The sequence below is a fragment of the Molothrus ater genome, chromosome 4, assembly GCF_012460135.2.
Source record: "Molothrus ater isolate BHLD 08-10-18 breed brown headed cowbird chromosome 4, BPBGC_Mater_1.1, whole genome shotgun sequence".
Taxonomy (NCBI): domain Eukaryota; kingdom Metazoa; phylum Chordata; class Aves; order Passeriformes; family Icteridae; genus Molothrus; species Molothrus ater.
In genome coordinates this window covers 61,690,125-61,717,744 of record NC_050481.2, presented here as the reverse complement: position 1 = coordinate 61,717,744, position 27,620 = coordinate 61,690,125, and the positions used below count along the sequence as shown (strand labels likewise).

Below are 27,620 nucleotides of genomic sequence, written 5' to 3'. Positions count from 1 at the left end.
GATTATGACCCATGGAAAAAATTACCAACCTTATATGAGGATCTGCAAGCCACGAAAGTCTAAGTAGAATAATAGTTAGTTTGTCAGGGGGTGAAAAATAGATTTGTGGTGTTTTTAGAATGGGGGTTCAGGAGGCAAGATGGAGTAATCTGGGCATGTCCAGCTTTCTCCTTCTTCTTCTTCTTCTTGACTTCCATCTTCTGCTGTGATGCTGGCACTTTTAGATTGGTTTAAGGTGGAAAATCACTGTCTCACAAAGGTGATCGGTATTGGGAAGTATTGTAAATATTGTACACGTAGTTTTTAGTATAAACAGATAACACTTCCCCAAGGCGGTCCGTGTGCCTCTGTCTGACCTGCTGAACGGACCTTGGCAGGACAGGAGAAAGAATTTTATAGTTAAGAAACAATAAACAACCTTGAGAACGAGAACTAAAGAGTTCTGACTCCTTGTTCGACTGCTGGGCTGGGAAAAGAGACTTGTACATGTCTTGGGGTCACTCTGACCAGCAAAATTCCCGAGAGTGGTGACCAGTTCTGCTGTTCATGGGATTCATATTGCTGGGCCTCCCATCATGTCAAACTGGTTGTTGGCTTTTCAGGGAATTCCTTCTGTTTTTTCCTGATAGCACTGGCATTGTAGAGGTGTGTGCTGTAACTGCATGTGCAGTCAGAGATGGTCAGGTGGGCTTACACCAACAGCCCATCATGTGCCCCTGTAACCCCCCTTCTGGTGGGACTGACAGGGTTACTCCATTCCAAAAAGTTGAACTTTGTAGCTGTCTGTCTGGTTTTGCTGCCTTTTGTGCTCAGAAGCTGGGAAGATAAGTTGTCAGACTTCCTTCACATTATTTGGCTCCCAGTTTTGTGGTCTCCAACTGACAAGCTCAGAAATAATAAACTTAGAATAAGAAGCAGAGGTCAAATGAAGAATATTTCTCAGCTTTTCCTTGTGTACTCTCATGCTAATATTGCACAGCTTAAAGTGATCTTAATGTCCCACAGTCGGCACTTTTGTCCTGAATAAATCCAAGGTCCATCCAGGTCCTCAACTGCTGAAAATTAATAGTGAATTCTCTTTAGCAGAATTTTGAATTTATTTAAGGGCTGTCGTACCAAGCACATGGCAAGTACTAATGCCCAGTTTCCAACCCTTACAGTGTTACAAAAAAAGCCTGATTGAAATGTATGCTCAGGAATTTTGTGAATTGCATTTTACCCAGTTTGTTGGTTCATCTTGCTTTGTGGACATCCATTTCTGCACATGTGGAGTTAGAGATCATAGATGTGTGCATACTCTTCCCCCTGCCTCCAGGCTGAAGATTGCAGTGGGGTTGTGCAGAGGACAGGTCTAAGCTTGCTCCAGAGCAAATGACATGTGCCTGTCTCAAAATTTGTTCTTGACAGCCCGGATTTGCCTGCTGGCTCCTGAACAGCTTTCTTGGACATCCCCAGTGTGTGACCCCTTTTCTGTTTGCATGCTGCTGCCTTCAGCACAGAGGGGCTGTGTATGAGCTGGATCCAAACTGGTGGTTGCTATAATAACACAGCTCTAAGTGTGGCACTTGAGTAGCTGGCAGGGTTTGCCTGCAGCACAGGTTACTGACAGGCTCTGCTGAACTCACAGCTTTGCACTGGAATCTCCACATCCTAAATCATTGCATAAAGGAAGCTATTGCTTTCTATTTTCTACAGAGTGTAAGTCTTCATTGGGATATGAAGTGATTTTATATCCTCAGGCCTCCATACATTGACATTTATTTTCCTTTGTCACTCAGACTGCTTTCCATACTGTCACCAGATTATCAGATGGACCATCTGTAAGATAAAAGTTACTGTCTATCTTGCTCAGTACCCTTGGACAGAAGGGGGAAATAAAGTAGTCTATCTCTTAGGATAAAGAGTTTATTTGTGATGTGTGGAATACAGGTGGGCAGGTGGAGGGGAAGATCATAATATGCCATTAATTTAAAATGTCCATACAAGTCCGTTTCAGAGTCCAGTAGGATAACAAATTTTACCATTTTGTTTCTCTTAACAATCAATCCTGTCAGCTGGAATTGGGGATCCTGTGCACAATCCAGTCTCTGATTTCATCAGAGATCTCAACTCTGTAGTGTAATGATCACCTCATCTGCTTCTTGTTTTCAATTAAAGCAGCTCTCAGTTGTTCTCAAACCCAGGACCTGACAAACATCTTCACGAGTACTGTTTCATTATTGCTGTTATTGTTCTGGACAATAACATATTACATTTTGTCCCTTTTCCTCCAAGGAGATAAAAGTAATGTCAATTTCTTTTCTCAGTTCTTATTCCTGTGACTGAGAGAGGTGGTTTATCTTAAGAGGCAACATTTTCTAGGCTTTTTCTCTGTTGCCTCTTACTAAAACAGAACAAAACAAAACAAATAAAAAAGGAGGAATTCATGCTGATGCCTTCCTTGCAGGTTGCCATGTCTTTCCTCCTGATACCACTCAAGCTACACATGTTCTGGTCTTTTTTTTAATTTAATCTTACAGAATATGTAAATAATTTTGTGGAGTTTATGGCCTTTTTATATTTTCAGGTAAACTATAGAAAAGTTATTGAATAAAGACTTAACTCATAATTCATAACTTCATCAAAATTCTTCCACTAAAAATTGCTAAGTGGAAAGAATGAACCATACAACAAGCAATAGTAAAAACATTAACGAACTATAATATTAGTAATTAATACCAGAATGCACACATATATGTTTTTGCATCTCTTGGTGGTCAAACTCATAAACTTCATAGCTGCCAAAAGATGTAGTTGTTTATGGTACAGATTTGAGATTTTATTTTGTATTTAATCAATTTTGGGTTTTTTTAATATTAAAGGAGCCCCACTTTTATCAGAAAGTATTTAATTTTGTATATTTCTGTTTCTCCCTTTTAAAAAAATATTTTTTATAATTGTTTTCAACTTTGTTATGGCAAGCACTGCAAAATGCATTTCAGAGAGGAGGGCCCAGTTAATTCAGCAATGGATTCCATCTGTGTTGACCTTGGCTGCACAGCCCAGCCCGCCCCAGCTGTATGAAGTAACTGGTGCTCCAGCAGGGTCAGAATCAGACAAGCACCATTTGTGTTTCATTTCCTTTTTTCTTTCTTTCTGAATAACATTTTGTCTAAAAACAAGGATTTTTTTTTTCTTCCTGATCTTTATTGGGATTTTTCATTTGTCCCAGGATAAAATACAGCTTTGAAACCTTGGTGCTGTGTCAAGTCAAAATTGGAATGACTCAGGACATGTATTTCCTGGGTGAATGAGGTTCAATAATGATAGGAATTTCATGTATTGTATGCAGCTGATGGAAAAAATGGTTTAAGGCTAGACCAAGAAATTAAATTTGTCTAATGAAAAGGGTGGTATGAATGTATACTGCCCCAGGAACAAACTGTGACCCCAGTTAACGAGAACAAGGTTCTACCCACTGTGTGAAGGGGGAAAATCAACTCTTTGGAGGCAGTCCTGCCTCTTGTGTTTAGCACTTCAGGCTACACAGAGGTGATATGTGTAGAGCAATTAATAATTGCTGTCAATTTTCCAACAGTAATGAACATGTAATAATTTTTAATGTCCCTTATGGCTGTTGTACAGCAGCAGCTAACCTTGAAAGATTTATTTTGTCATGATGCACAGGTTGTCAATTTGATTTTTTTTCCCAGCAAAATTACGGGATCACTACACTAAAAGTCATATTTTTTCTTTATTCTGCTCATTTGACAGATAATTTCTCTAGCACATCTGGTATGTGAGGAAATCTCATTTGGTGCACATAATAAGTAACAGTAATTGCCAACTGTAATTTGTAATTGATTGTGACATAAGAAGTTGGCTGTATCATTTGATAATAGAAGTAATATTAGTGTAAATTTCAGTCTGACCAGGAATTTCTGTGTTCAGTCATGAATCAGTTCATTGTTTGTGAAAAAGTTTCTCATTTTACTTGGTGTGCAAAGGTGAGTCCATGCTGGATGAGCTGAAGGGCAGGGTCAGTCACTAGCTCCTTGCATCCTGCACTCTGGGAATGCACAAGCACTTACCTGCAAGGTGGAGTAACCTCCTTGATGGGAATTGGACTACAGAGCCCTCTGAGGGTGGGACTCATTAGTGATGGTGTCAAGAATTAGGTGACTGGTGTAGATGTGTAATCAGCTATGAGATTTGGAGATGTCTAGCTTTGAAATATTCAAAGATGAATCCAGCCCTGGAAGTGCCCACAGTAGTAATTTCACTGCAGTTAATGGCACATGTTATTAAAGCTCAGGCTCCTCCCAGGTAACTTCAGGTCTGTAGCAAAAGAGGAGCACAGTCCCTGTGGCCTCATCTGTGTGATGTGGAAGAAGGCTCTGCTAGACTGGTCAGCCCACCTGAGGTACAGCCCAAAAGTGTCTGTATCTCTGTATCTGACCAGGTTCTCACTTCAGTATCTTCCTTTATTCCCTTAGTTTACACTGCATCAGTCCAGTGCAGACAAACACTGTTGCATCTCTGTCATTCCGTAAAAAAAAAAATCTTGAAAAACTGTTACTGCAGAAATGCAACTCTGCTTGCAAGCTAATTTTTTGTAATAATTGGTGCTGAAAAAAGGCTTCAATATTTTCTCTAAAACATAAATATGAAACTAAAAACCTGGGGCAAAATGAATAGGTTCCATAAAATACAGTTGTTTAGGTACTTGTTCTATTTCCTTACTTAAGGAAATAGAACAGTAAAGTCATATGGAAGAAGTCACAGAGTACTACATTTACTTTGTTATTATATCTAATACCACCAGTTGGTCAGTTTTAAATTAAAAACAGGTTTATATTTAAAAGAAGCATTTTGGAATTTGACCTATTATTTGACATAGTTATTTTATCATGTAATAGTTTATTGATTTTTCAAACTTTTCCTTGTTTGTAGATCACTTTTCACTATGTAGAAATAGCATTATAAGCATTAATATGTATATTAAGAGTTGATTTGCCATTGAAGAAACACCTATCATGAAAATATGGTTCAATTTTCTGTCCTTAGTCTCTGCCAGCCCAGGCTATTTGACTTTTCTACAGTGTGCAGTCAAACTGCTGTTTGCTTCTCTAATGTGAATTATTTTAGGTGTAAAATGCTAATAAATTAGCCTTAACACTGTAAAGTGGTCTGTGCATAGAAATCTTTTTCTTACATTGACCCATTAGATTTAAATGGAGAACTATATCTTTTCAGCATTTTTACCACTTAATGCTGTTGTAGAGAAAAATTCTTTTAATGTAGCTGTAGTATTGATCTTGTCATCCTTAGCAATGACAAGTAGGATTCTACAGTGTTTATCATCTCCAAAGAACTCAGTTGGAGGACCTGTAAAAAAGTTTTGTTTCCTTATCATGGTAGAGGTAAAAGTCTGGACAATAATGATACATTTAAACATGTATCAGCGTGTTATGAAGCATAATTAAGTTGCTTTACTGCTTCAAGTCTCAACCTTTCCTTATTATTGTTTATTTATAATAATATATGGGGAACTTGAGATTTGGGCTTTCTTCTCATCTGAAAGATGCTGCCTTGCAGAGCATCTAATTGAGCCCTCCAGAGCCTTGCCTTTAGAGATAGTCAGCATAAGAAATAGTCACAAGAGCAGGGTTTATGAAGCTGGTTGCATTGACACTGATCATGAGCAGATGTTCTGTCCATGTTTAATTTAACACCTTGTTGGTCTGTAATCACTTTTTCTCTTTTTGTTCATTTAGCCACCAGACAATGGGCCTCCACCACTGCCAACATCCTCCCTTCCTGAAGGCTATTATGAAGAGGCAGTGCCACTTAGTCCTGGGAAGGCTCCTGAGTACATCACTTCCAGTGAGTAAGACATTTCCAGGCAGTTTCTGAGCAGCTGGTAATTCCAGTGTCCTTCAGCTTTTTTATTATTGGAGAACTTAATCTCTTTTGGTGCTGTGGTGTTGTGTTGTGAGTCACTTCGACAGTTTGGGCCAGTTCTGGTTATCCTTGCTGGCCATGTATTGGGTTGGTTTGCAGAACTGTTTTGGTCTGCATTGGACTGGTTTGCAGAACTGATTTGGTGTGCATTGGACTGGTTTGCAGAACTGTTTTGGTGTGCTCAAACCAGGCTCCTTTTACAGAAAACTTAATTTGGTTCTCAAGTGAGGAGCACATAAACAGGTTTCAGCAGCTATTGCAGACTGAGGGTCCAAATTAGCCATTGATCTTTTGGACTTCTTTGAACCACAGATAATGGGGGCCCTGGATCAGGAGTCCAGAGCTAGATATTGCCCAGACCCCTCTAAACTGATCACACTGTGAATGTGGAGGTCTCAGAAACTGCTACTGACCTGCACATCTGCCCTGCTGTGCCTCTACTGCACTGAATTGCTTGCTAAAATAGACAAATAAAAAGGAAAAAAAAAAAAAAGGAACTGTTGGAAAGATGTATTTGCAGCATTTCTGATGACACATTGTGGAAAGGGATGAGTTGGTCACAGCAGCTCCCACAAGCCATGTGTGATGCCCATGGCAGTACTTTGTGCCCACCTGTTCAGGGCAGTAGGCAGAGGGCTGCCTCTGGCTGTCTACCAGAATGTCCTTCTGCAACACCCAAATGTTCTTTTTCACACCCAAATGCTTCCCCAAAGAGCTGTGCACTTCAGTGGAGCTGTGCTGAGAGCATCCTGATGAAACACTGCAATGACTGCTGTGACCTTTATACAGGGTCATTTGTGTACCATCTTTATGCTGCTTTTTTATTGTCTGGAGTAATTTATTGCTTGTGTAGGGCTGATTTATCACTAATCATTATTTTCTACGGTCCAAAGATTAAAGGCATATCTTCCCCTATTTTATAGCCATTTTAATTATTTTAAATTATCTCTCTGTTCTTAAAACATGCATAGGAGTCACCTTAAAACTAAAATACTATTCATCTGTATACTGCACAAACTGATGTTATCTAGCAGCTTTTAATTAACTGAAGAAATTCAAGGTAAAAAAGAGTTTCATGTGCTGGAAAGCAAATGAAAGAACATATGGACTTAGAAGAGCAGCAGAATCATTCTTCTCTTCATTTCCTCCCTTGAAATGCTGCAGGGTGGCCCTACTGCACCCTGTAACCCAGTGAGCTTCTGACTTGGGTTTTGTTGTTAAACAAGAGCCAAGCTCAGGCAGAAAAATATTAATAGGGCAAATATTAATAGCACTGCTAAAAAATCACCTAGGGAAAAACAAGGCAAAGTATGAAGCTGATTTCTTATTGTACTTAACCATTTCAATGCATAAAAGTATTTAGGATATCAGCCTTAAAAGTTCATTAATAATTCCATAATTTAAGTATAGTATATCTATATCTCCAGACATTTAAAGTTCTGTTAGTGTGACTTAGCATCTCACTTGTTGAGGTTTTGTTGTATTTTTTTATGTTCTGAACTTCATAATATCTTAAAAATTGTGTTAAAAGAATTCCTCTCTTTACTGGCAATGAATTTGTTTTTAAATTCAATTGTGCAGTTAATGATACATCTTCACTCATGCAAAACGTCCACTAATTCCAGTTGTGTGGTAATTAAAATCAGCTACCAAAGTATATTAAAATATATAACCATAGCTGTTTGGAGTATTTTAGATGGAGAAGACAATAGAAAAAAGTACTTGAAGTAAAAGAAGTCCAAGAATGCATCTATTGGGATAGATATAATTATTTTAAATAAACATTCCCATGGAATATTTTTGTAATGTCATTAATAGCAAGGAGACTTACGTACCATGTGTCTTACCTGTAAAAGTAAACAAGCACTGAAGAAAATTGCAGAACAAAGTCATGAAAATTAAATATCCATAACTTTCCCAAGTCCCTCTGATTGGTTTGTAAATAAGTGCTTGCATGTAGATGAAAAGAAGAACGTGTATGACTTACTTGTCTGTCTTTGGGAATTATATGAAATGTTGTGGTGGGTAGATCCTGCCCTATAACCTATTCCTATGATCTTTGCCATATGGGGGGTTTGTTTCTCGATGTGATGCACTAAAGCAAGATGAAGATGTTTCTCTGTGAAAGAATTACAGAAAATGAAGCTATCTGTCAAAGAATATTTTGAAGATAATGAAACACTACCTAAAATTCTAGCTATGTATTCCCAGCTTACTGTTTCATTAAAATTCACACGGTGTCTGTATGGGTCTTGGCAAAGTATCTTATTTTAATTAACGTAATGCATTGATATTACTGAGCACTGAAACAGTAACTTGTTCTTGGCTGATTTTCAAAAGCTTTCACTTAAAATGAACCTTCTTGAGGTTTTCAGTTATTACAGTGTGCTTCATGGCTAAGTGTTTTAACCTAACACTTTTACACTTTTATTAAAGATTATGACTCAGATGCCATGAGCAGCTCTTACGAATCCTATGATGAAGAGGAGGAGGATGGAAAGGGGAAGAAAATGAGACATCAGTGGCCTTCTGAGGAAGCCTCTATGGATCTGGTGAAGGATGCCAAAATCTGTGCCTTCCTTCTTAGAAAAAAAAGATTTGGGCAATGGACCAAACTACTGTGTGTTATCAAAGAAAACAAACTACTGGTAATTCTTATTTTTAGCTAGCTGTATTTTCATTGTACCTTTTAAATAATGTATTTATTTTTACAGGAATCTGATTTTTGGAATATATTCTGCAAACAGTGGCCAAGTCTGCAGTAACCTTACCAAAGAGTTCGGTCATGATTTACCCAAGAAGCAGAAAAGCACTGAAATTATAAGTGTATCATTTCACCACTTAAAACTTTGATTTTTATTTCACTTCAGCTTGAACCCCAGCAGTTCTCTGATATTGGAAAGAACATCTGGCCCATTATCTTCTAAAATATTTAATTTGGAAAAAAATAGTTGCTGAAACTGTAAATCCAGTCTTTCATTCCCTGCGGACAAAAAATCTCATAGGGAGCTCTGTGTGTGAACTGTTGGATCAGACTGCTGGAGAGAAAAGTCCCTTGTTGGACTGAGAATTCACTTGGCAGCATATGCTGTGGTAATGTACACACTTTAAACTAAACCTTTGCCATCTGTTCTGCAGTAATTATGATGCAGTATTCACATGATGCACAGCTGCATTATAAAAGGGACAGAAACAAGTGGATGTATTTATTCCTTAAGCAAATCTGTTATGCTTCTTTCTGATTGGAGGCACCAGTGAAAGATTCCATGAATTATCTGCTCACAGATGTAGTTTTGTTTTCTGAAAATAGACCTTAATTGAGGGAAGCATTTACTGTGTGTTGTTATGAGCAAACTAATTCTTATATTAATCAATAAGTTGGGGTCCTCGGTGCTCCTGCCTTCTGATAAGGTGCTTCCAGACATTGTACCTAATTACATAACAATTACTGCACTACCCCAAGTGTTAAAAGCTGATTAACAAGTCATAGAACATATTCTGTAGAACCTCTCTATTCTACAGTGGTACAATATAGTTTAGGTGTGTTCACTTTCCAAGTACATTTGTGCTTATGGCAGTATAGAAAATAGCAGGATATGACATGGAGGTAGGAGATTTCTGAAAATACAGTTGGAATGAATTTGCTAGTTTGCAGTAGCTTTAATTTTTGTACCCTCCTGTATTTAAATGTTGAAAAAAAGTTTATTCTGATTCAGCTTTTATTATATTCTTATAATGCCATCATCCTTAATGCACATTTTTATCACCATATATCAGTACCATATCAGATTTCAGGACCATCTGATAACAGCTTGAAGAAAGGAAAGAAAGAGATGGAGAAACAGATTTTTCCCTGAAGTCATACAGCATTTGTTCTACAATTACATTTATTGTTCCATATAAAAATATGTTATTTTTTATATTTTCATTTCCTTTACCCACATGTGTGGTCCGAAAAGCTTTTTTTTTTCCTTATAGAGATTGTCTTTCAGTAATTCTATAATGGGGATTAAGAAAATAAAAGTCACAATAGGAGTCTAAAGACCAAGTTACACAAGATTGGTTTATTGTTTGAAGGAGGACTTGGACAGTTAACTTATGAGATATGCAAGTAAAACAAATATGTGTTCTTAGGGATTAGTAATTGCTTGTGTCATAAATGCAGCTGTCAGCATAAAACAAAAATATTTTAATTAGGATTAGACATTAGAAATAACTTTTAGTAGGGAATTACTTTTCACTTAAAGTCCGTTAGGGACTCATTTTTCACCTAGAGTCTTTTAATATATACATACTTCAGTTTTAGCAATGTATAATTTTAAATAAAATATTTAGATAAATATAAAAGGAATTACAAGCTGTTTATTGGTTCTTAAAGTGAATAATGTTGTATTTCTTCAAGACTTCATAGCTTGAAAACTTAGTATTTTTTAAATGTTGCAAATTAAAATCTGTGACCAAACTGGAGAAGCTTTAGGGTAATGGGCTTTGGAGAGGGAAGGTTTTTCAGTGATCTGCAGAGGCTGGTTTAGAATTGGCTGTATTTGCTCAGCCTAACTTCTAGTGTTCATAACATACTTCTATCAATTGTCTTCCAGACAATTGCATCCTGGCATGAATACTGCTGCAGACAGGCAGAAGTTCATGTGCTTTTCTCTATTCACATAAATGCTCAGCTGTCCTTTGTATGCAGATACTGGTTAGTCTTACTGATTGTCAGAGACCCCTTTTTTATCAGATGTCTTTTCAGCCTTAGTGCTTATTTGTATGAGGGAAAGCCCAGTTTACATAAGTATATAAAATAACTGGACATTTGCATAGAGAGTTAAACATTGTTCTGCAGTCTTTGGGAGCCTCAGCTGTACTTGATGGGTTGGAAGGGGGGAATGGAGGCTGGGTCTGTAGGACAAGTGATGTAAAGAGGGAGCCCTCTGTCTTCAGATCACCAGTTCCAGCAGAGAGCAGGCCATCAGTGACCCAGCAGGAAATGGCTGTTCACTGACAGCATTTACTGATGAGGGAAGATGAATTTACTGATGAGGCAAGAAATGTAAGTACATTATTGTAGCCAGGAGCTTACAAAATGAAGTAACATGGAAATTTGTGCAGGGACTATTTGACTGTATTAACTGGAAAAGTGTGATTTTACCCACTTTCCATGAAGTTTTTTTTTACTTATCTCAAGAAAATGAACAGGTGAGTAAGGCTGTGCCAGTGTCTTTGCAGTTGCAGTGTGTAGGCACTGATGTAGATTTGCCTTCATATTCTGGTCTGTCACTGGAGGGCAAGGTAAACATCTGGGCTTTAAAGTTGTTAAGTTACAAGTTTATTCTGCTGCTATATGTGAACAGATATCCTAAATCACCCTCTTCCTACCTGATCAAGGTCAAGGTTGAGTCATAAGGATAATGCAGAGACACTTAATGCTCTCCATATGTTGTACCTGTCCTGCAATAAAAGACATCTTTTACTGTCAGTCTGGAAGTAATTTTGCTTTACAGAGTGGATGAGTTTGCTCTGGCTGAACTCTGTGGTATGTGGTAAAGGGATGTGTAAAAAACATTCAAAATTTTATGAATTAAAAATAGAGCATTTCTACATAATAAGAGCTTTCCCCCAAGGTTCAGAAAGATAATATCTAACTCTGGAACTTCCCTTATGTTTATTTAGTGTTACAAAAGCTCCAAGGACCAGCAGCCCCAGATGGAGCTGTTCCTGAATGACTGCAGTATCACCTATATTCCCAAAGACAGCAAAAAGAAGAAGCATGAGCTGAAAATCTCTCACCAAGGAGCAGATGCCCTGGTTCTGGCAGTGCAGAGCAAAGAGCAGGCAGAACAGTGGCTAAAGGTAAGGGGGGATTTCTGACCAGGAGTTTTTCTACCCACAAAGTGTTCACATTGCTCAGTTGCTGTTACAAACTGAGACACAGACAACAACTTCCAGACAAATTCAGACCACTTAATTTGGTACTGCAGAAATACAGACTTCAGGTTCAGGCATCAAAGCAATTCCTCAGGGTTAACCCAGTGCTGCTGCTGTGATGGTTTTCACTGCTAATAGCACAATAATCTGGCACAGAGAGGAGAGGTGGCAAATTCCCTTCCATCTTCTTCTCCAGATCATTTTCCAGAAAGATTTGGTGGTTAGGGTGGAAGATTCAAATTCCCTCAGGTGGAGGCAGCTGGCACCAATACTATTTTTGGCATGGTGTCACCTTTTTAAAAAGAAGATTCTCTGAGGAGATACCTGTTTGAACTGCTCTGGATGGAGAAAAATCCTTCAGCTTCCTGAAGGCCGTTCAAGTTTCCTAATTCTGGTTTAGCAAAGTATCATCTGTTATGGTTTGTCCTGCGAATGCAGACTTCAGAGAAAACGGGATTTTGTCATCTTCCATTCCTCTCTGTTCAATGTCTGCAAACATGGAAAATCCCAAGGCAAGGGCTGCAGTTACAGATCCTAACCAGATTACTGGTATTTATATTGGATTTGCCAGTCTCAAAGGTGGAGGTCAGTGAGTAGTGTGGGAAACTATTACTGCAGTTGCAGTAGCAACTGTTTTAAGACCTTGAAATCCAGCCTTTTAAATACATGTATAAGTCTGAAAGCATCAGACTCATCAGGCATTCTCCATGCTGTGCTCTGATCTAACCTTATATGGTACTTATTTTTCTAAGAATAAATTGTATTTCCCCAAATACAATTGAATTAAACACATAGGAATTTCCTGATGGCAGATAGTTTTTCTGCAGAAGAGGGAGACATAAAATGCAGCTTAAGCGGTATAAATTCTGCTGTGGGCTAATGTACTAAATGGAAAATTAATCTGTAATTTCCTATTTTGCAATATTTGAATATACCTTTTGGGGGTTTGAGGTTTATGTGTGTTTGGTTTTGACTCTGGCTTTGTATCCTAGCTTAGAAAATGCTCTATTGTCATTTTAATGGCAAGTAATCCCAGCCATGTATTTGTTAGGCTTCTTCTAACATCAATATCTTGTCCTAAGTTTTAAAGTCATGCAAGTGTCCCACTAGTTCAGCTAGCAGTTCAAAATCACTGTTTGGAATGAAGAGAAGTTCATAAGTCGTGTTCCCTTCCAAGGGAATTCTGCTGTAATTAGATCATAGAAACTGCACCCTTATTTCCTCTGTTGTTCTCAATTTAGTAATACTGAATTCACTGGCATCTATCAGACGTTCTTTCATAAAAATTCTTTTATTTTTTTAAATTGTATATAAAGCATCCCCACACAGGCAGACAGAGCAGTACTAGATTTTTCCATATCCCAGATGCATTCCTGCTGCTTCAAATTGAGAAGAAAAAGAGGGATTTTGTGCAGTTGCATGTTCACACAGTTGTGTATTCTGTGTCTGCAAAGCATTTGGAGAGAGTCTGACAGCACTTTATTTAGCTCCTTCATGCTGCAAAGCTCTCTATTCATGAAATCTTTCATGTACATGGCAGCATTACTGTACTCAACTTCCAAGTCCTCACTCAGTGCTGCTTCAGCCCTTTGCTTCTGCAGAAATTGTCTTTCCCACAGCTAACCAGAAAAGATTTGTGCAGCTCTTGCAACAGCTCCAGTGTTTTCCAAAGGTACAGCCTTGGGAGAAATAAAATAAGCATTGCTTTCTGTATTTTTTTAAATACATCAAAATTTAAGGATTTTTTTTTATTATTATATAAGCAATTATGTTTGAATGATTCAAGCCTTACTCAAAATTAGCTTCTGAAAATCACGTGTGGCTTTGTGTAGGACATTCTTACACTATGAAAGAGGTCACTGCTTCATCTTGGGTGATTTTTGCTTTCCCAGCCTCTCAGTCAGAGGGCCAAGATCCTTCCCAGTGCTCTGTCCCTTACATGTGATTTCTGTAGTTAATAAAATGGGCAGATCCAGAGACTGCCAATGAGAAAGAACTCTGCAACCATATTTTTAGAGCATAAGAGGAAGATGCCTTCTTGGTCAAAGGTACTGCACCAGTGTTTGCCACTTGAGGCAGATTATCACCCAGGAGCAATGGGTTCTCATGAATTCAAATGTTAAGTGTCACATTAAAGCTTTACAGTTGATCCTAAAAAACTCAAAATGTTTTGGAGACTAGATTGTCCTTTGAAAGCTAAACCAAATTTTTTTTTTCCAATTCATGTATATAATCAGTATAGAATATGTTTATCAAGTAAATAATTTTAAAATATCTATTGGAAGACAAATTCTAAATCGATGTAGAATACTTCAGACCTTTTTTTTTTTCGTAAAGATGACACCAAAAAAGCCCCAACTGATAAACATAGTGCAAATTGAAGTCTAGACTGGAAACCACAAAGGGAGTTTCAGATTTACCAGCTAACAAATGCTTGATGAAAACAGATAGCTGATGTCACCAAAGAGCCTGTCAAGATTTCAGAGGAAGGAGCAAAGCTAGTATAAATTCAGGCTAGAGCTGAGATCATCTCAGTAATATGGTGGGCAACAAAAAGTGGTGGAATTTTCCAGACTTGAGTCCTAAAATGTTCCCACAAAAATGTACATGAAAAAATGTGTGCAGTTACACACTCTGACCCAAAAATGATCTTTTTCCATGCGTGCTTGAGTATATGTGCATTTGTGCATTTTGTGGTCAAGTAAGGGCTGAAATTTTCCTGTTTGTCTCAGCACGTCCAACAGACTGCTAAAACTACACTTATTTGTCAGCATCCCTGGGAAATGCTGCTTTAAAAAAAAGGACCAGTAAGACCATGATCTTACAAGAAGCCGCTTATTCAGTGGCTTCGTTTGTACAGATGAATGTGCTCTGTGTGCAGAACCCTCAGACTAGGCCACAGAAAACTGCACTCAATATTAGAAATACATGGATGCCAAAGAAATTGAGGTAACTTGTTGTAGAAGACTGGCAGAAGAAGGAAATGGTCACAGTGACTGGTCCCAAGGCCTTCTCTCCTCCTGACGTTCCTCCTACAAAAATGTATTTCTTATTTATCATGCATGAGGTGTAATCTGTCATTCTGCAGTACTGGCCTTGATTTTCATTTTTCCCTAACATTAGGCACCCTTAGTTAACTTCTCTTCATTTTCTGGTGCTCTGGCACTGTGCAGCAATCTCTCCAGCTGAGGGTCTGTAATTGAGCAGTGAATCTTCCAGCCATAAGGAGACATTGCTTCATCTATCATTTTGACAATGCTCAGCCAGTTCTAAACTTGTCAAAATAAGGAGGATATTTTGCCCTGAAGAGAGAATAAAATCATGGTTGGGACTGTATCCAGTCATCCAGAGGCTCTGCAGCATTCCTTGTAGGCTGTTTAGCTGGTTCACCTACCCAGTTTTTCTCTCTGATTAACTGCATGTTATCTCTTATGAAAGTCTATGAAAACATCTCTTTTTTTTTCACTGTCCTGAGTTTAGTGAAGGTAATCAAGTAACTTCTGGCCTCCAGTCTTTATGTGGACAGTTTTACTGAAGAGTAAACTACTGACAGAGCTGTTCTTTAGCCCATTTATATCAGCATAAAATTGAGTTTGTAACTGTAAACATTGTGTGGCTGCTTTTGCTTTCTATGGGGATTTCCAGCTAGAGATCTTCAACACTTCAAGCATTTCTTTCTTGGCTTATGTAATAACTCCCCAAAGAGGTTATTAGCTGCATTTTGTAACTGAGTAGAATCAAGTGCTGAATGGTCAAGCCCTAAAAGTGACTTTAAAAAGTGGTTTTGGGGATGCATACCTGGTACTAGTGGTTTCCATGCAGTGTTTGTTAATTTGTAATTAACTTAAAGAATGTACTGTGACCCAAGGCAGTCGGGCCAGTTTCTTCCTCCACTGCCCATCATCACCAGCAGCAAAGGCTGTGCAAACTAAATGGAACCTCCCAGGAATTGCAGCCCTGTTGTCTCAATCAGATGGTTTAAAATACCTCAGTTCAAGTCACAGCAAGGTCAGTGAGTTTGCATAAGAGCTCTTTAGGGCCTCGCCTGCAGAGGGGACAGACCAAACTGCACGTGGGAGTTTTGACCAGTCTGCAGGACTCTGCCAGTGGGCAGAGCCAGAGGATCCCAGCTTGGCTGTGAGCCAGAGTCTCTGTGTGTGTGTGTGTGTGTGTGACCAGCACCATGGAAAACAATGCATAATTTAAAAGAACCAGATGTATATGTAAATTAAAGAAAAAACCAACCAAACCACCCACGAATACAGAACCACAAACATCCTATTTACTTGTCTTCTCAGTGATAATTTTTCTCTGGGTTTCCTGACTAAAATCACAAATGCAAGCTGTCACAGTCAGAGCAGAACCCAGGAGGGCTGGGATTTTCACCACTAGATACTATTCCTCCTCTCTCCTACTCACAGCTTTGGATGGAGAATCATTTAAATCACACCTAGCTGAGACTCACAGCCTAAAGTGCCATGTGCATCTCTGTGGCACCCAGGCTGGGGATGCAGCTGTCCTGGCACAGGGCACCTCTGCTTCCTGCCACCCTCCCCAGCCTCTGGGGAGTGCCTCCTCCCTGGGCTCTGCCTGATCCAGCAGCCATAAATGGCAATGGACTTCATGGTAATAATGCAGGAGAAATGATACAGGGCTTGTCTTGGTTGAGTAAGACAGAAGAGTTCTCCTAAGGGGATGCACAGGCACTAAGGACAGGCTTACTGACTGCTAGGCTGCCAGAATCTCATCCTCACTTTGCTCAGACAAATGGCAGTAAGGCAGAAAGATTAATCTTTCCAGGCTAAGGGATAAATAATGCTTTCCAGTCCAGAAGGTAAAGGGGGTTTCTTTTTGAGACTTAAAGCATAGGCTGTGATGGGATTAATTTTTGCATTTCCTGCCTAAGATTTTCCTCTAGGTGAACTCCTCGGGGCATTTCTGCTCTGCAAAACACTAACAGGAGTTCTGCTGCTCTCCTAAGGAGGAGGGTATTGACACTAGCATATGAAACAGTCCACAAGAAGGAGAAAATGAGGATTTAGTCATGCCAAAATGACAGAGTCCCAGAAAGTCAGTACTCTTCCAGCAGTGAAAAAGGAGTGTTTCAGGAATGGGAAATACTGACTTACAGCTGGAGCCAAACCCTTTTCCCTGTGCTGTGTTGTACTTCAGCAGATTTCAGCTTTGCCATATTCCTGTTTCCAGAGTTAAGTGGCAGAGCCAAGGGACACAGCCCATCCCCTTCCCAGCAATTCCAGTATTTGTGAACCATGTGGGCAGAGGGGGACAAGTGGGTGGGTGGCTGGATGGATTTCTGGCCTGATTACATAAAGTAAAGCAAATGTGCAGTCAGGCTGTGAGCTTTCTGTCTTGAACTCGATCATATTAAAAGTGTGAGCTCCTCCTGGGAGTTCCCTGAGAACACAAGATGATACAAAATGCTGTAATCACATCCTTGTGGTAGGGAGGCTGTAGCTTGAGCCCATCCATGGTATCTACCAGGAGAGAGGTCTGCAAGCTCCTCGAGCTCCTCTTATTCCTTAACAGGTCCCAAAGAGATCAGCCATAAGGAACTATCTACAAATGTACTTTTACTCAGAATTGGTTTGGTTTCTGTGTGGCAGGGGCTGGCTGGCAAGTAGCTGGCTTTCTGGTTTTACTACAGAGCCAGTGCTTTTTATTTGGAGCTTGGAACTTTAAAGTAGCCAGAAGAATCTAATTTACTTTTTTTGACTTCACATGTAGAATAAATGTTGAGCAAGTATTTTACTTCTAGTCCTGGTGTGTCTTTTAAAATAAGATACAAGAATTACAGAAATTTGTGGGTGTATGCAGATATGAAGTTTTTTATAGTAAATATTAGTGTTTCTGTAGTAAGATAGTTTTAAAGAAAGAAATATTCCAGACACGCCATGTGGCAGAAATTCCACTGACATCACCCATGGCTCAGGGCAAGGGATCTTTCCAGCTTCCTACCTACAAATATTTCTCCTCTGTGCCTTATGTCACTGCACTCAATGCTGTACTCTGACTTATATCCTGATCCACCTGGACATTCAAGGTCTGAAGCCCAAGTCTGATTAGGAGCAGCTAAGGGAACTAGGGCTGTTTAACCTGGAGAAAAGGAGGTTCAGGGAGGACCTTTGTGTTCTCTGCAGCTGTAGCCAGGTGGGGATCAGTCTCCTCTCCCAAGTAACATGTGACAGGAAAAGAGAAAATTATCTCAAGTCTCACCAGAGCAGGTTTAGATTGGATATTAGGAAAAATTTCTTCACTGAAAGGAACAGGCTGCCAAGGAAAGTGGTGGAGTCAGTCCCTGGAGATATTTAAATACTGTGTAGATGTGACACTTAGGGACATGGTTTAGTGGTGCATTTGGCGCTGATGGATTAACAGCTGGACTCTGTCTTAGGGGTCTTTTCCTACTAAATGATTCTCTAATTCTATAAATAAGAAATAATAATACAGTTCAGGTTGCAGAAGCTTTTTTCCAGGTCAGCTAATCGTAACATGGTAATGGTAATTGTGGTACTTCAGATTCTTGCAATGGAATAACAAAAGATTATTTTAAATGCATTTGGTTTTGAGGCTATTCAAAGAAATACTGGGTCTTCACTTTTCTGATTACATTTGCTCATAGATTTTAAATATTTGAGTAGATAGTCTGTTTATGGTGTCAGTTTGATTTTCCTGGGAGATCACACTGTGTGTGTGTACATGTAATGTACAAAGGTATTTGTGTTGAGAAAAAGGGAGTTATTTCCTTTCTCTAATGTGTGAGAAAACTTAAGCTAATAATGGACTATTTGCCATTACAAGGTGTTCTCGGTGCACCCTTCCACATGATGCCATTTTATTAAAAATAACACTTTTGGGGATTCCTTTATTTTCCCTTTCTGTTTTTGCAGCTACTGAGATACATTTATTCATATTTTTAGGCATTTCATTGCAATGGATAAAAGTTAGCTGAACTCCATTCCTCACTCTCACTGACAATTACTTTTTAATGAAAACAGTAATCTTTTGTTTTCATATGGCTCCAGAAGATGGAACATAGAAGAAACTGACAAGAACTTTTGAGTCTTGTGATTGAAATTATGCAAGTTGGCAATACTGGTGGAATGTTTTATCCTTAAAATTTTGAGCTGAAGCTATATGCATGTGAAAACCAGATTTTTAATGGCAGCTGTCTGCAAACATAATTACAGAGAGTGCATCCAGGCAACCATTATATATTAAAGACATTTCATCCTGGTGAGGTGGAGGAGAATGAATTTTGTGCTGTGCATTAAACACAATTATAGTGCACATAGAAGGTGATGAGCAAGTCTTTGCCAGTGAACCTTTTGAACCCAAATGAAGTGTTCGACTCTTGAGTATGCATTTACTTTAGATCCTGCCACCAACTCCCTTTTGACAATGTGTCGTTTGTTAAATCAAAATTTAATTACAACCCAATTAAGCACTTCATCTTCTCCTTAAATATGTGGGGTATGATAAGAACCGGATTTACTTGAGTGCATGACTTAGCACATACTGTTGAGTTAGTGCTGCCAAATCATTTCCCTCTGTTCTGTCTGTAACTCCCATTACAATCTGCCTTTGCCAAAATTAACTAACTGTGTGGTGTGAGCAGATGCTGAAAACATAAGCCATTGAATCAGGGTCATGCAGGAGACAGAAATGAATGTTCCCAGAACTGTACAGTCACATTTCCCTAGGAAGAAAACGACAGTGTATTTACACCATACTGATGACCAGTGGTTGAACAAAAACCAAACAGACACATGAAAAATCTTACAATTTTGGGGAGTTGAGGGCTTTTCTTAACTCTGAGGTGCTCTGCTGCAGATACATCTACATTTTGTGTTACAAAGGACACCAAGTGCCATGAAATGCTGCTCTTGTTTCTGGAACAAAATATAGGGTAGTCAGACAGTCAGGAAAGAATGCTGAAGTGATGAAGTTTTGAGATTTTAGCTCAGAAATAGAAATGTAGGTTCATCTCCCAGCTTTGCTTGGTTTTTTTTTTTTTTGTGTGTCATTGACATCATTCTTTTGTTCCTGGGTTCTTCCTCTGTAAAATGGGGTTGGTGCTCTTCCTTTCTCTATGGTGTATAATGCCTGTAATGTATGATGTGCTCCTGAGTTAGCATAAGGGTCTTTGTAGGCCCATAAACATTTGATTTGTTTTAGCTTCACCCTTAAAGGGAGCTTAAGTGCTGGGAAAGGACTGTTTGGTGCCATCCTTTGCTTTTTAGTATTTCCTCATCAAAATTGTTCAGTTTGAAACTCAGCATGAGCTTGGATCGAGAGCCTGTTCTCATCAGCACGAGCAGTTTCAGGATGATAATGGGCTGCTGATAACTTCACAAGAGATAAGACCCTTAGCTATGGCCATGGGGAATCATCAAGCATCTTTACTCATTGTGTAATTTCAGGTTTTTAAGTTCTTCAAATTCCATCAAAATATCAGCAAATTCCCACTTCAAGATTTTTCTTTAACTTTTTAGAACAGAAAGTGCCATTTCTGTTTACTACAAACATATTTACGATGACTTTGACCTTTAACTCTTGAGTTAATGTGCAATTATAATACAAAAATGCCCCAAAATACCTCTGTGCAATATTAACTCTAAGCTAACCAGCACTTCACTAGTTTCTGATAGCAAAAAAAGAGCATCTGTGAAGTGTGTTATATAAAACTCTTGTCTATCGGCTTGAGGTACCTTGGATCCCATTTTCTCATCACTGTAATTAAATTACTTTGCTTGTGTCAGCTGAGTTCATATAGCAAAATTAGCTCATGGAAATCAGCAGTGCTATTGGTTTCTTCACTTAGGAGAGACTTGGAGCTTAGTCTGCTTAGAAACTGAAACCTTCCACCTCCAGACTTTATGTCTCCTTCAGGTCATATATGAAATGACTTAGGGAGGGAGCATGGAGAGGTTGTTGTAGTGTCAGCCTGCCTGACACCTGCCAACCTAGTAAAAGTCTGTGTGGTTCTCCTTCCCATCTCCTTTCACATCCAAATATAATTTCTAATCTCTCTGATTTGTATTTTATGAATTATTAATAAGTTTTGCCTTGTCTCCTAAGGTTATAAAAGATGTGTGCAGCAACTGCACAGGAGCTGTAGACTCTGATGGGCCATTGTCTAGTTCTCCAGTACACAAAGTGGAGCTGGAAAAGGTAAAGTTATCAAAATGGTGAATGCAAAATGCCTTATGATTACTCAAAGAGACGCTGGATGTAAATCCTTGCTGCCTCGTGCTGCTGTTTCAGGCACACAGTGCCTGTGTTGTGTTGGTCTGTTTGGATATGTGCACACATCCTGCAGAGCTGAGGTTTCTGCCATGTCAGTTTGTTTGGCCATGAACAAGGAGCAGCCTGGCTTGGGTCCAGCTTCTCCTCAGCCATAGCAGGGTGCAGATTAATGGGTCTGGTACACCTGCTGAGATGCAGAGATGGTCTGCAACAAATGCAAACAGCAAGCAGGGGTGTCACTCTTGAGGAAGAAAAGATGAAGATTATACCAGGGTTTTAAGGGAAACTCTCTTATTTTGGGGAATTGAGTCCTTGAAGAGCTCCCTGGGCATGCTGAGCTCACTGTTTTGGCAGACTCTTCCAAGCATTCGTGTCTCAGTAGAGAAACTTGGCTACTCACACGTGGTACTTGGCTACTCCACTGCCTTGACTCAGCAGGATGTGAGAGCAGGAATTAGGGAAGTGAGCAGCTTTGCAGTGAATGATTGGTGCATTACCAGCACCAGTTTAAGCCCCTGCTCCATTAAGGCATCCAGGTGAGCAAATCTCTCTCCAGCCCCTGCTTAAAAATCCCACTGACAGTCTTCATCACCCAGTTCCTGATGGCAAGTGCCACCCCTGTGGTGGAAGTGCCTCACTGCCTGTGCTGTTGTTGCTTTGGTCCTGGGAGCAGTTCCAGGACAGCCAGAAGCTGTTCTGTTTGCATGTTTGCACACACACAGACAAAGCAACTTAAAGTGCTGAAAAATAGGGTTTTTTTTCTAAAATACATGCCATGAAAAGGTGTAGTTTATGTGGTCATCCATTCTTTTTTGTGATAATCTGCACATCTGCTTCATGGCTTCACCACTTCTGAGTAATGTGGCCATCAAAACTGTGCTGTCATAAGCTCTACCTACATCAACCCAGACCTCACACATAACCATTACAAAATAGTCAGTGCTAAAAATTGCTTTCAAAAGCCTTTCTTGCACATATTGAAAGCACTGAAGGACCTTGTAGGATTACACTATTTTCTGATAAGCTGTAATTGCAAATGCATCTATGAAGCATTTTTGAAGATACAGCTTTTACTCTGCTCATATCTGATACATGTAATTCTTTATTGCAACATTTAGAGCCTAGAAATACATATGGTGAATTATGAATATTTCACTGATTGTAATACACTTTCAAATATATACTATTTTATTGTTTCTGTGATTTTCTAAAGGCTCTAAAACTGAATTTTTTACTATCTCCTACTTCTCTTCCAAGTGGATGAGAGCTTGAAAGTGTGTTTTATTTCATAGTAAGTCTATTTGTGAAGGGACTCATGACATTTGATTTTATGAAGGAGCAAACATTGTATGTCAGCTGATCTCTTTGCCCCTGCAGAAGCTGTCATTTGAGAGGCCAAGCTCAGATGGGGAAGGTGCTGTGGAAAATGGCATCACTACCGTGTGCAATGGTAAAGAACAAGGTATGTCTGCTGTAAGTGATGTGTGCTGAGAGAAAGGGGAATACCTCACTTTCATCTTTCCAATAAAGTAAAGTTTCTGATGGTTTAATTAGGATTCAGTTTCACTTGAAAGCTGAGCTATGTCAAGAAGGATTCCTTCAATTTTGGCAGCTACATTTGATGTTATTGGGCAGGTAAAATCTGTATAATTAGTATAAGGAAACAGAATATAGAAATTTTGATTTGGCCCTTTCTGTGTTCAAAAGTACAGGTTTTCAGAGCAATAGGCAAATAACAGGTTTTTTAGTAACTGTATAGTGACAATATAAATAGTGGTGTAAAGCTTCTAAACAAAAAAACAATCATTAAATACTAGAAGGAGAGAACCATGCATATTTATATATATTAATATATGTGTGTGTGTGCACAGACACCTTCATATATAAACTATCATATTACATATGATTATTTATCCTAAAAATATATAGTCATGCAATATCAGTGAGTTTTGAGTACCTATGTGTATAATTTTGCAAATGCTACTTTGGAGCCATGCATTTTCTGTAGTCCTTATAATCTAACAAAGGTAAACCCCAAATCCAGAGGGAGTTCTGGCCAAGTTATTTCTAATACACTCAACCCTTGTGCTCTCTTCCCCATCCTCTTCCCTCCTCCACAAAGCAGAAGAAATTCTGTGCCTTCCTTAGCTTGCTGCTAGATAAAGCATTTCCCTGCTGCCTTTAGTGAAGGGTAACATGAGCTGCAGAGAGCACAGTGTCAATATTGGCCTTGGTGCCAACGCTGTCTCACCTTTTGATCTTGTCCCTTATCTCCTGCCTGGCTCATTTTCCAGCATTTCCTGGCCATACAGATCTCTGAACAGTATGGGACAATGTCATGGTTTCTGGTTTCCTGAAAGCCATGGTACATTTTTGCTTTTTTTTATTTTCACATTTTAAAATCTTCTATTAAGCTTTCATAAAACTCTGAAACATGTGGAGAATCATCTGTGACCCAAAACCTATGCTGGCCACGAGGTCCAGAAATACCAGGTGGCCCAGGTACCCTGCAGAAGCTGTGATGATGCAGCTGGAAAAGCAGCCCAGCTTAGATGCCTCAAGGAGGGTCATTTAAAATACCAAAATTTGGTATTTTGAAAATGAACTTTCAGCACATAGTAGGAGAAATTATGGGCATTAATGACTGCAAGAAGACTGAAGTGTGCTTGGTGAAGTTATGCTATGCCTTTTTAAAATGGATGGGGAGTGTTTGAGGGAGTACATGGGAAGGAGGCTTCAGTGAATGATCATCTCCAGCTGGCACCAGCCACCAGCCCTGCTCTGCTCTAAACCAGCTGCTTGCTTTGCTGTGGGGAAGGAAATGAGAATAAAAGGCTTTTGTGAAAAAAAAATCACTGGCAATTGGGCAATTAGTATATCCTTTGACTCAAAAAGATTAAGTCATGAAGGCCTTATTTCTGTTGCCTCTCAGTTCTGCAGGGAAAAAATACCAGCAATGTAAAGGGAAGACAGGACAGGAAAACAAACACTAGAAGGGCTTATTCCACTGTCTGTGGGAGTGATTCCTTTTAGCTTCTGTCTCAGAGAAATGAGGTTTTCTGTCTCTGGCTTTTTTCAGTGCTTTTCATCTGCCCCTCAATAGCCTCAGTCAGCTTTTGGCTGCTGCTGTGTGGGATAGAAACCTGTGTGAGGGCAGGTGCTGTGCCCCCAGGCAGGGGTTCATGAGCTGATGGGATGGGTGGCCTTCCTCCCTCCAACGAGGAAGCCCATTGCATGTTTAGAGAGAGCAGTGTAAGTTGTGAGCACCCTTCCCTTGAAACAGATAATTAGACCTGGGTGTGTTGGGGTTGGCTGGGGGGCAGCACTTGCAGAGCTGCCTTTCCCCTCAGCACTGGCAGATTTGTACAGTCTTGGCTACAGATACAATTTCTAAATAATGTTCCATGATTGCTAACAATTAAACTAAGTGATAAATTATCCCATGGTGAGTCCCAAACTGCTTCTCTATTTGCTGTGCATTCTTCTTCCCAGCTCATCAGTTCATGCACTCATTTCTCATGTGAACATTTTGTCCAATTTTTTCCTCAGTTTGTGCAAACCACTATGGACAAACTCAGTTTGTCCATAACCACTAAGTGTTCCCTAATGCAAAAGGAATTGATATGTTGGGGATAAAGACAGAGAAGCTCAATTAGTAACTATTTAAAATTAATTGTTCATTAAAATCACATATCAGGGCAAGTTGATGGAATTTTTGGTGCCCTGTCAGTTAGCAGAGACTTTTGCTCTCTTGCCAGAATCCAGCCACTGAATGCAGTTTTTGAAGTTTATTTTGTTTGTTCTGTTTTTGCAAAGAAATTCTTGTTTTATTTTTTCTGAATCTGTTTAGTCTTAGAAACTCTTCTTTAAAAAAAAATTATTAGGATTTTAATCAGGTAGGCACTTCTAAACACCATATCCATAGTCCTTGCCATATTGCATTCAGCAGCTGAACCTGCTTCAGTTCTCAGAGTGGTAATATTCCTAGTATCAAATGAAGTTAGTGGAAGCATAGACTGGATGTTAGCAAAACACCTCTTTTCAGCACAGCTTTTTCTTTCCAATAGCCAACTATAGCTATTGAATGTTCATACTGATCCCACTGATTTCTTATCAGTTAGTTCATAAGTCTTGTCTTTCTAAAATGTCCATTGTGATAAGATCTCTTAACCTAACTGTACACAGAAAAAGTCATTTTGCTAAGCAAGCATATTCTGTCTTTTTTTGTGTACTTAATTATTGAAGTATTTTGAGAAAAATGCTTAGGAACACTGAAGAAAACACTGAAGAAGTGTATGACTGGATATTTATTGCTGTGTATATGAGCTAAATTTATATACAGGTACTTCAGTCATACTCCTAAATTAGGTGATGACTGCTGTGGAAAGAGACTTGAAGCTTGATTAGATTAAATAAAGTTGGAAGATTGATTTTTGTTTGTATTATCCTTCAGAATGCCATGATTCTTATCACACAGAGGTTGCTGGGTAATCTAGTGTTTGTCTCATTGAAATCTGCAACTTTTGTACAATTGTTTGTTTTTGCTCTTCCTTATGTCTTGCATAGGATATTTTTGTCTGAACTTCTGTTTTTATTCAGGTTCTCTCTGTTGGTTGGGGTACACACACTACTAAATACACACTTCTGCTTTCTTAATAGTGAAGAGGAAAAAAAGTTCGAAAACGGAAGCCAAGGGCACTGTGACTAAAGTAACAGGGAAAAAAATAACAAAGATCATTGGTTTAGGAAAGAAAAAGCCATCAACAGATGAACAGACCTCATCAGCTGAAGAAGATGTTCCAACATGTGGTAAGTGGTTTTTTCCTTGAGTCTTAAATGCACATTGCTATTAAAATTTTACAGCATTCTAGCCTAGGAATTTCTCTAAGATTGCTTTTACTGCAGTAATTCTTCCCATCATTGGAAGGATGCACCCAGACTGCAAGAGGAGTAATCAGGAGTTTGTCATTTGCAAAGAGACCGAAATAATTTGACTTTTTAAATAAAATGGTAACACAGGCTCAGGATTTGCAGAAGTGAGGAAGAGGAGGAAGAAAATTGTGAAAAAGAAGCATAAAGAAACAAGTGCTGTTCTCAAGCAGATGGTTATAAAATGAATATAGGCTGAACTGTGAAATAAATTGAGGCTACAAAGTAGAAGAAGGTTCTTGGAAAGTGATCAGGTCTTTTATAGTAGATTGTGGTTAAGGTTTTATGGAATAGCAGACAGCAGTCAACTAGCCTCAACCAAAATGATTTGAGTTTAATTATGGGTTCCTAAAGTGGTACATATTGGACAAAATGAAGTAACAAATTTCTAGTAAGCTATTTTAACTCTTAATTTTGACCATTCCATATGACAGCTGTAGTGCACAGGGAAGTGTATAAAAAGGCATGCAGAAAATACTTGTGTTTTGTATTGTAGCTGCTAATAATTGCTCACAATTTAAGACATCATGCAATGCACTTAGCTGATGTCCTCACAGCTCTGCTTTTTTAAAACAATGCAGTGTAGTTACATTCTCCAGTTTATCTTTTGGTGCTCCAGTATTAGGTAACACTTACACATGAATAAGATTGAACTCACCCTTCACCCAATCCCTTCAAAAGATAAATTTCCTTGGAAAGCTTTGAAGCAGTTGCACCAGATCCTGAGTTTGGATTTTACCCTTTAATTGACTAGAAAAACTTAGGGAAACCCAGAAGTCTGTGATTAGGGAGCAGCTGGCAGAAAACTGATTGGGGCATGAAGTGTGTTAGATGCCTGCCCAAGGTGATGGCAGCAGCTCCATGGACCACCAGAGAGAACTTCATCAATTACAGGTGGCTTTCAAACCACACTTTGGGCATCATTCACATCAGCAAACTTTGATTAAGTAAGTGCATGTGTCTATACATCAGTTAAGTACAGATGTGATTTATTGACCAAAAGAGCAGCTGGGGAAAGCTGTGTCCAGCCAGATGCATTGTCCAGAGTATCTGGCCTCCATAAGGACTCAAACTTCCGGGCTCTCATACTCCCTTGATAATTCTGCATTATGTGAGAAGTTAACCACTGCTGTACAATCTAATTCTTCATATTTCTATCATTAGTTTGGATATGGACATAAATACAGATTCAGCCTTTGCTATTTGCCTGCATTTGGCTCTACTCAACACCACTTGCAGATTTTAAAGGAAAATATATAAAAGTCTAGGCTTTGGTCATTGCAGGAAGTCTTGGCTTGAAGGAGTTTCTCACCACCAGCAGTTTGGCTCAGTTCAGTGCCCTCTGGGAGGCTGCTCCATAGTTGAAGGTTTTTGCACTTTAGAAGACTCTGCCTCCTGTGAAGAAAGGGAAAATCCCAGCAGGGCTGCAGGTGTCACCCAGCTGGTGTAGAAACTAAAACCCACCTGCACTTGCAGTCATGGCAGAGCCTTGCCTCCAACACCACTGCTCCTGGAGTGCCTGCACTAAGCTGAAGTGCTCATGCCACAAAGGGGAG

General features: G+C 39.2%; 1 protein-coding gene across 2 annotated transcripts in view; it reads left to right on the top strand.

Annotated features, from left to right (window-relative positions):
* The window catches only part of AFAP1 (actin filament associated protein 1), a 111,094-nt gene that overhangs the window by 62,229 nt on the left and 21,245 nt on the right, over positions 1–27,620 (top strand). For both annotated transcript variants that reach the window (XM_036382375.1, XM_036382373.1), the window contains exons 4-9: positions 5,757–5,865; positions 8,380–8,591; positions 11,614–11,793; positions 20,968–21,060; positions 22,513–22,597; positions 25,795–25,944. In XM_036382375.1, coding sequence (XP_036238268.1) covers positions 5,757–5,865; positions 8,380–8,591; positions 11,614–11,793; positions 20,968–21,060; positions 22,513–22,597; positions 25,795–25,944 — 829 coding nt within the window. The remainder of the gene's footprint in view (positions 1–5,756; positions 5,866–8,379; positions 8,592–11,613; positions 11,794–20,967; positions 21,061–22,512; positions 22,598–25,794; positions 25,945–27,620) is intronic.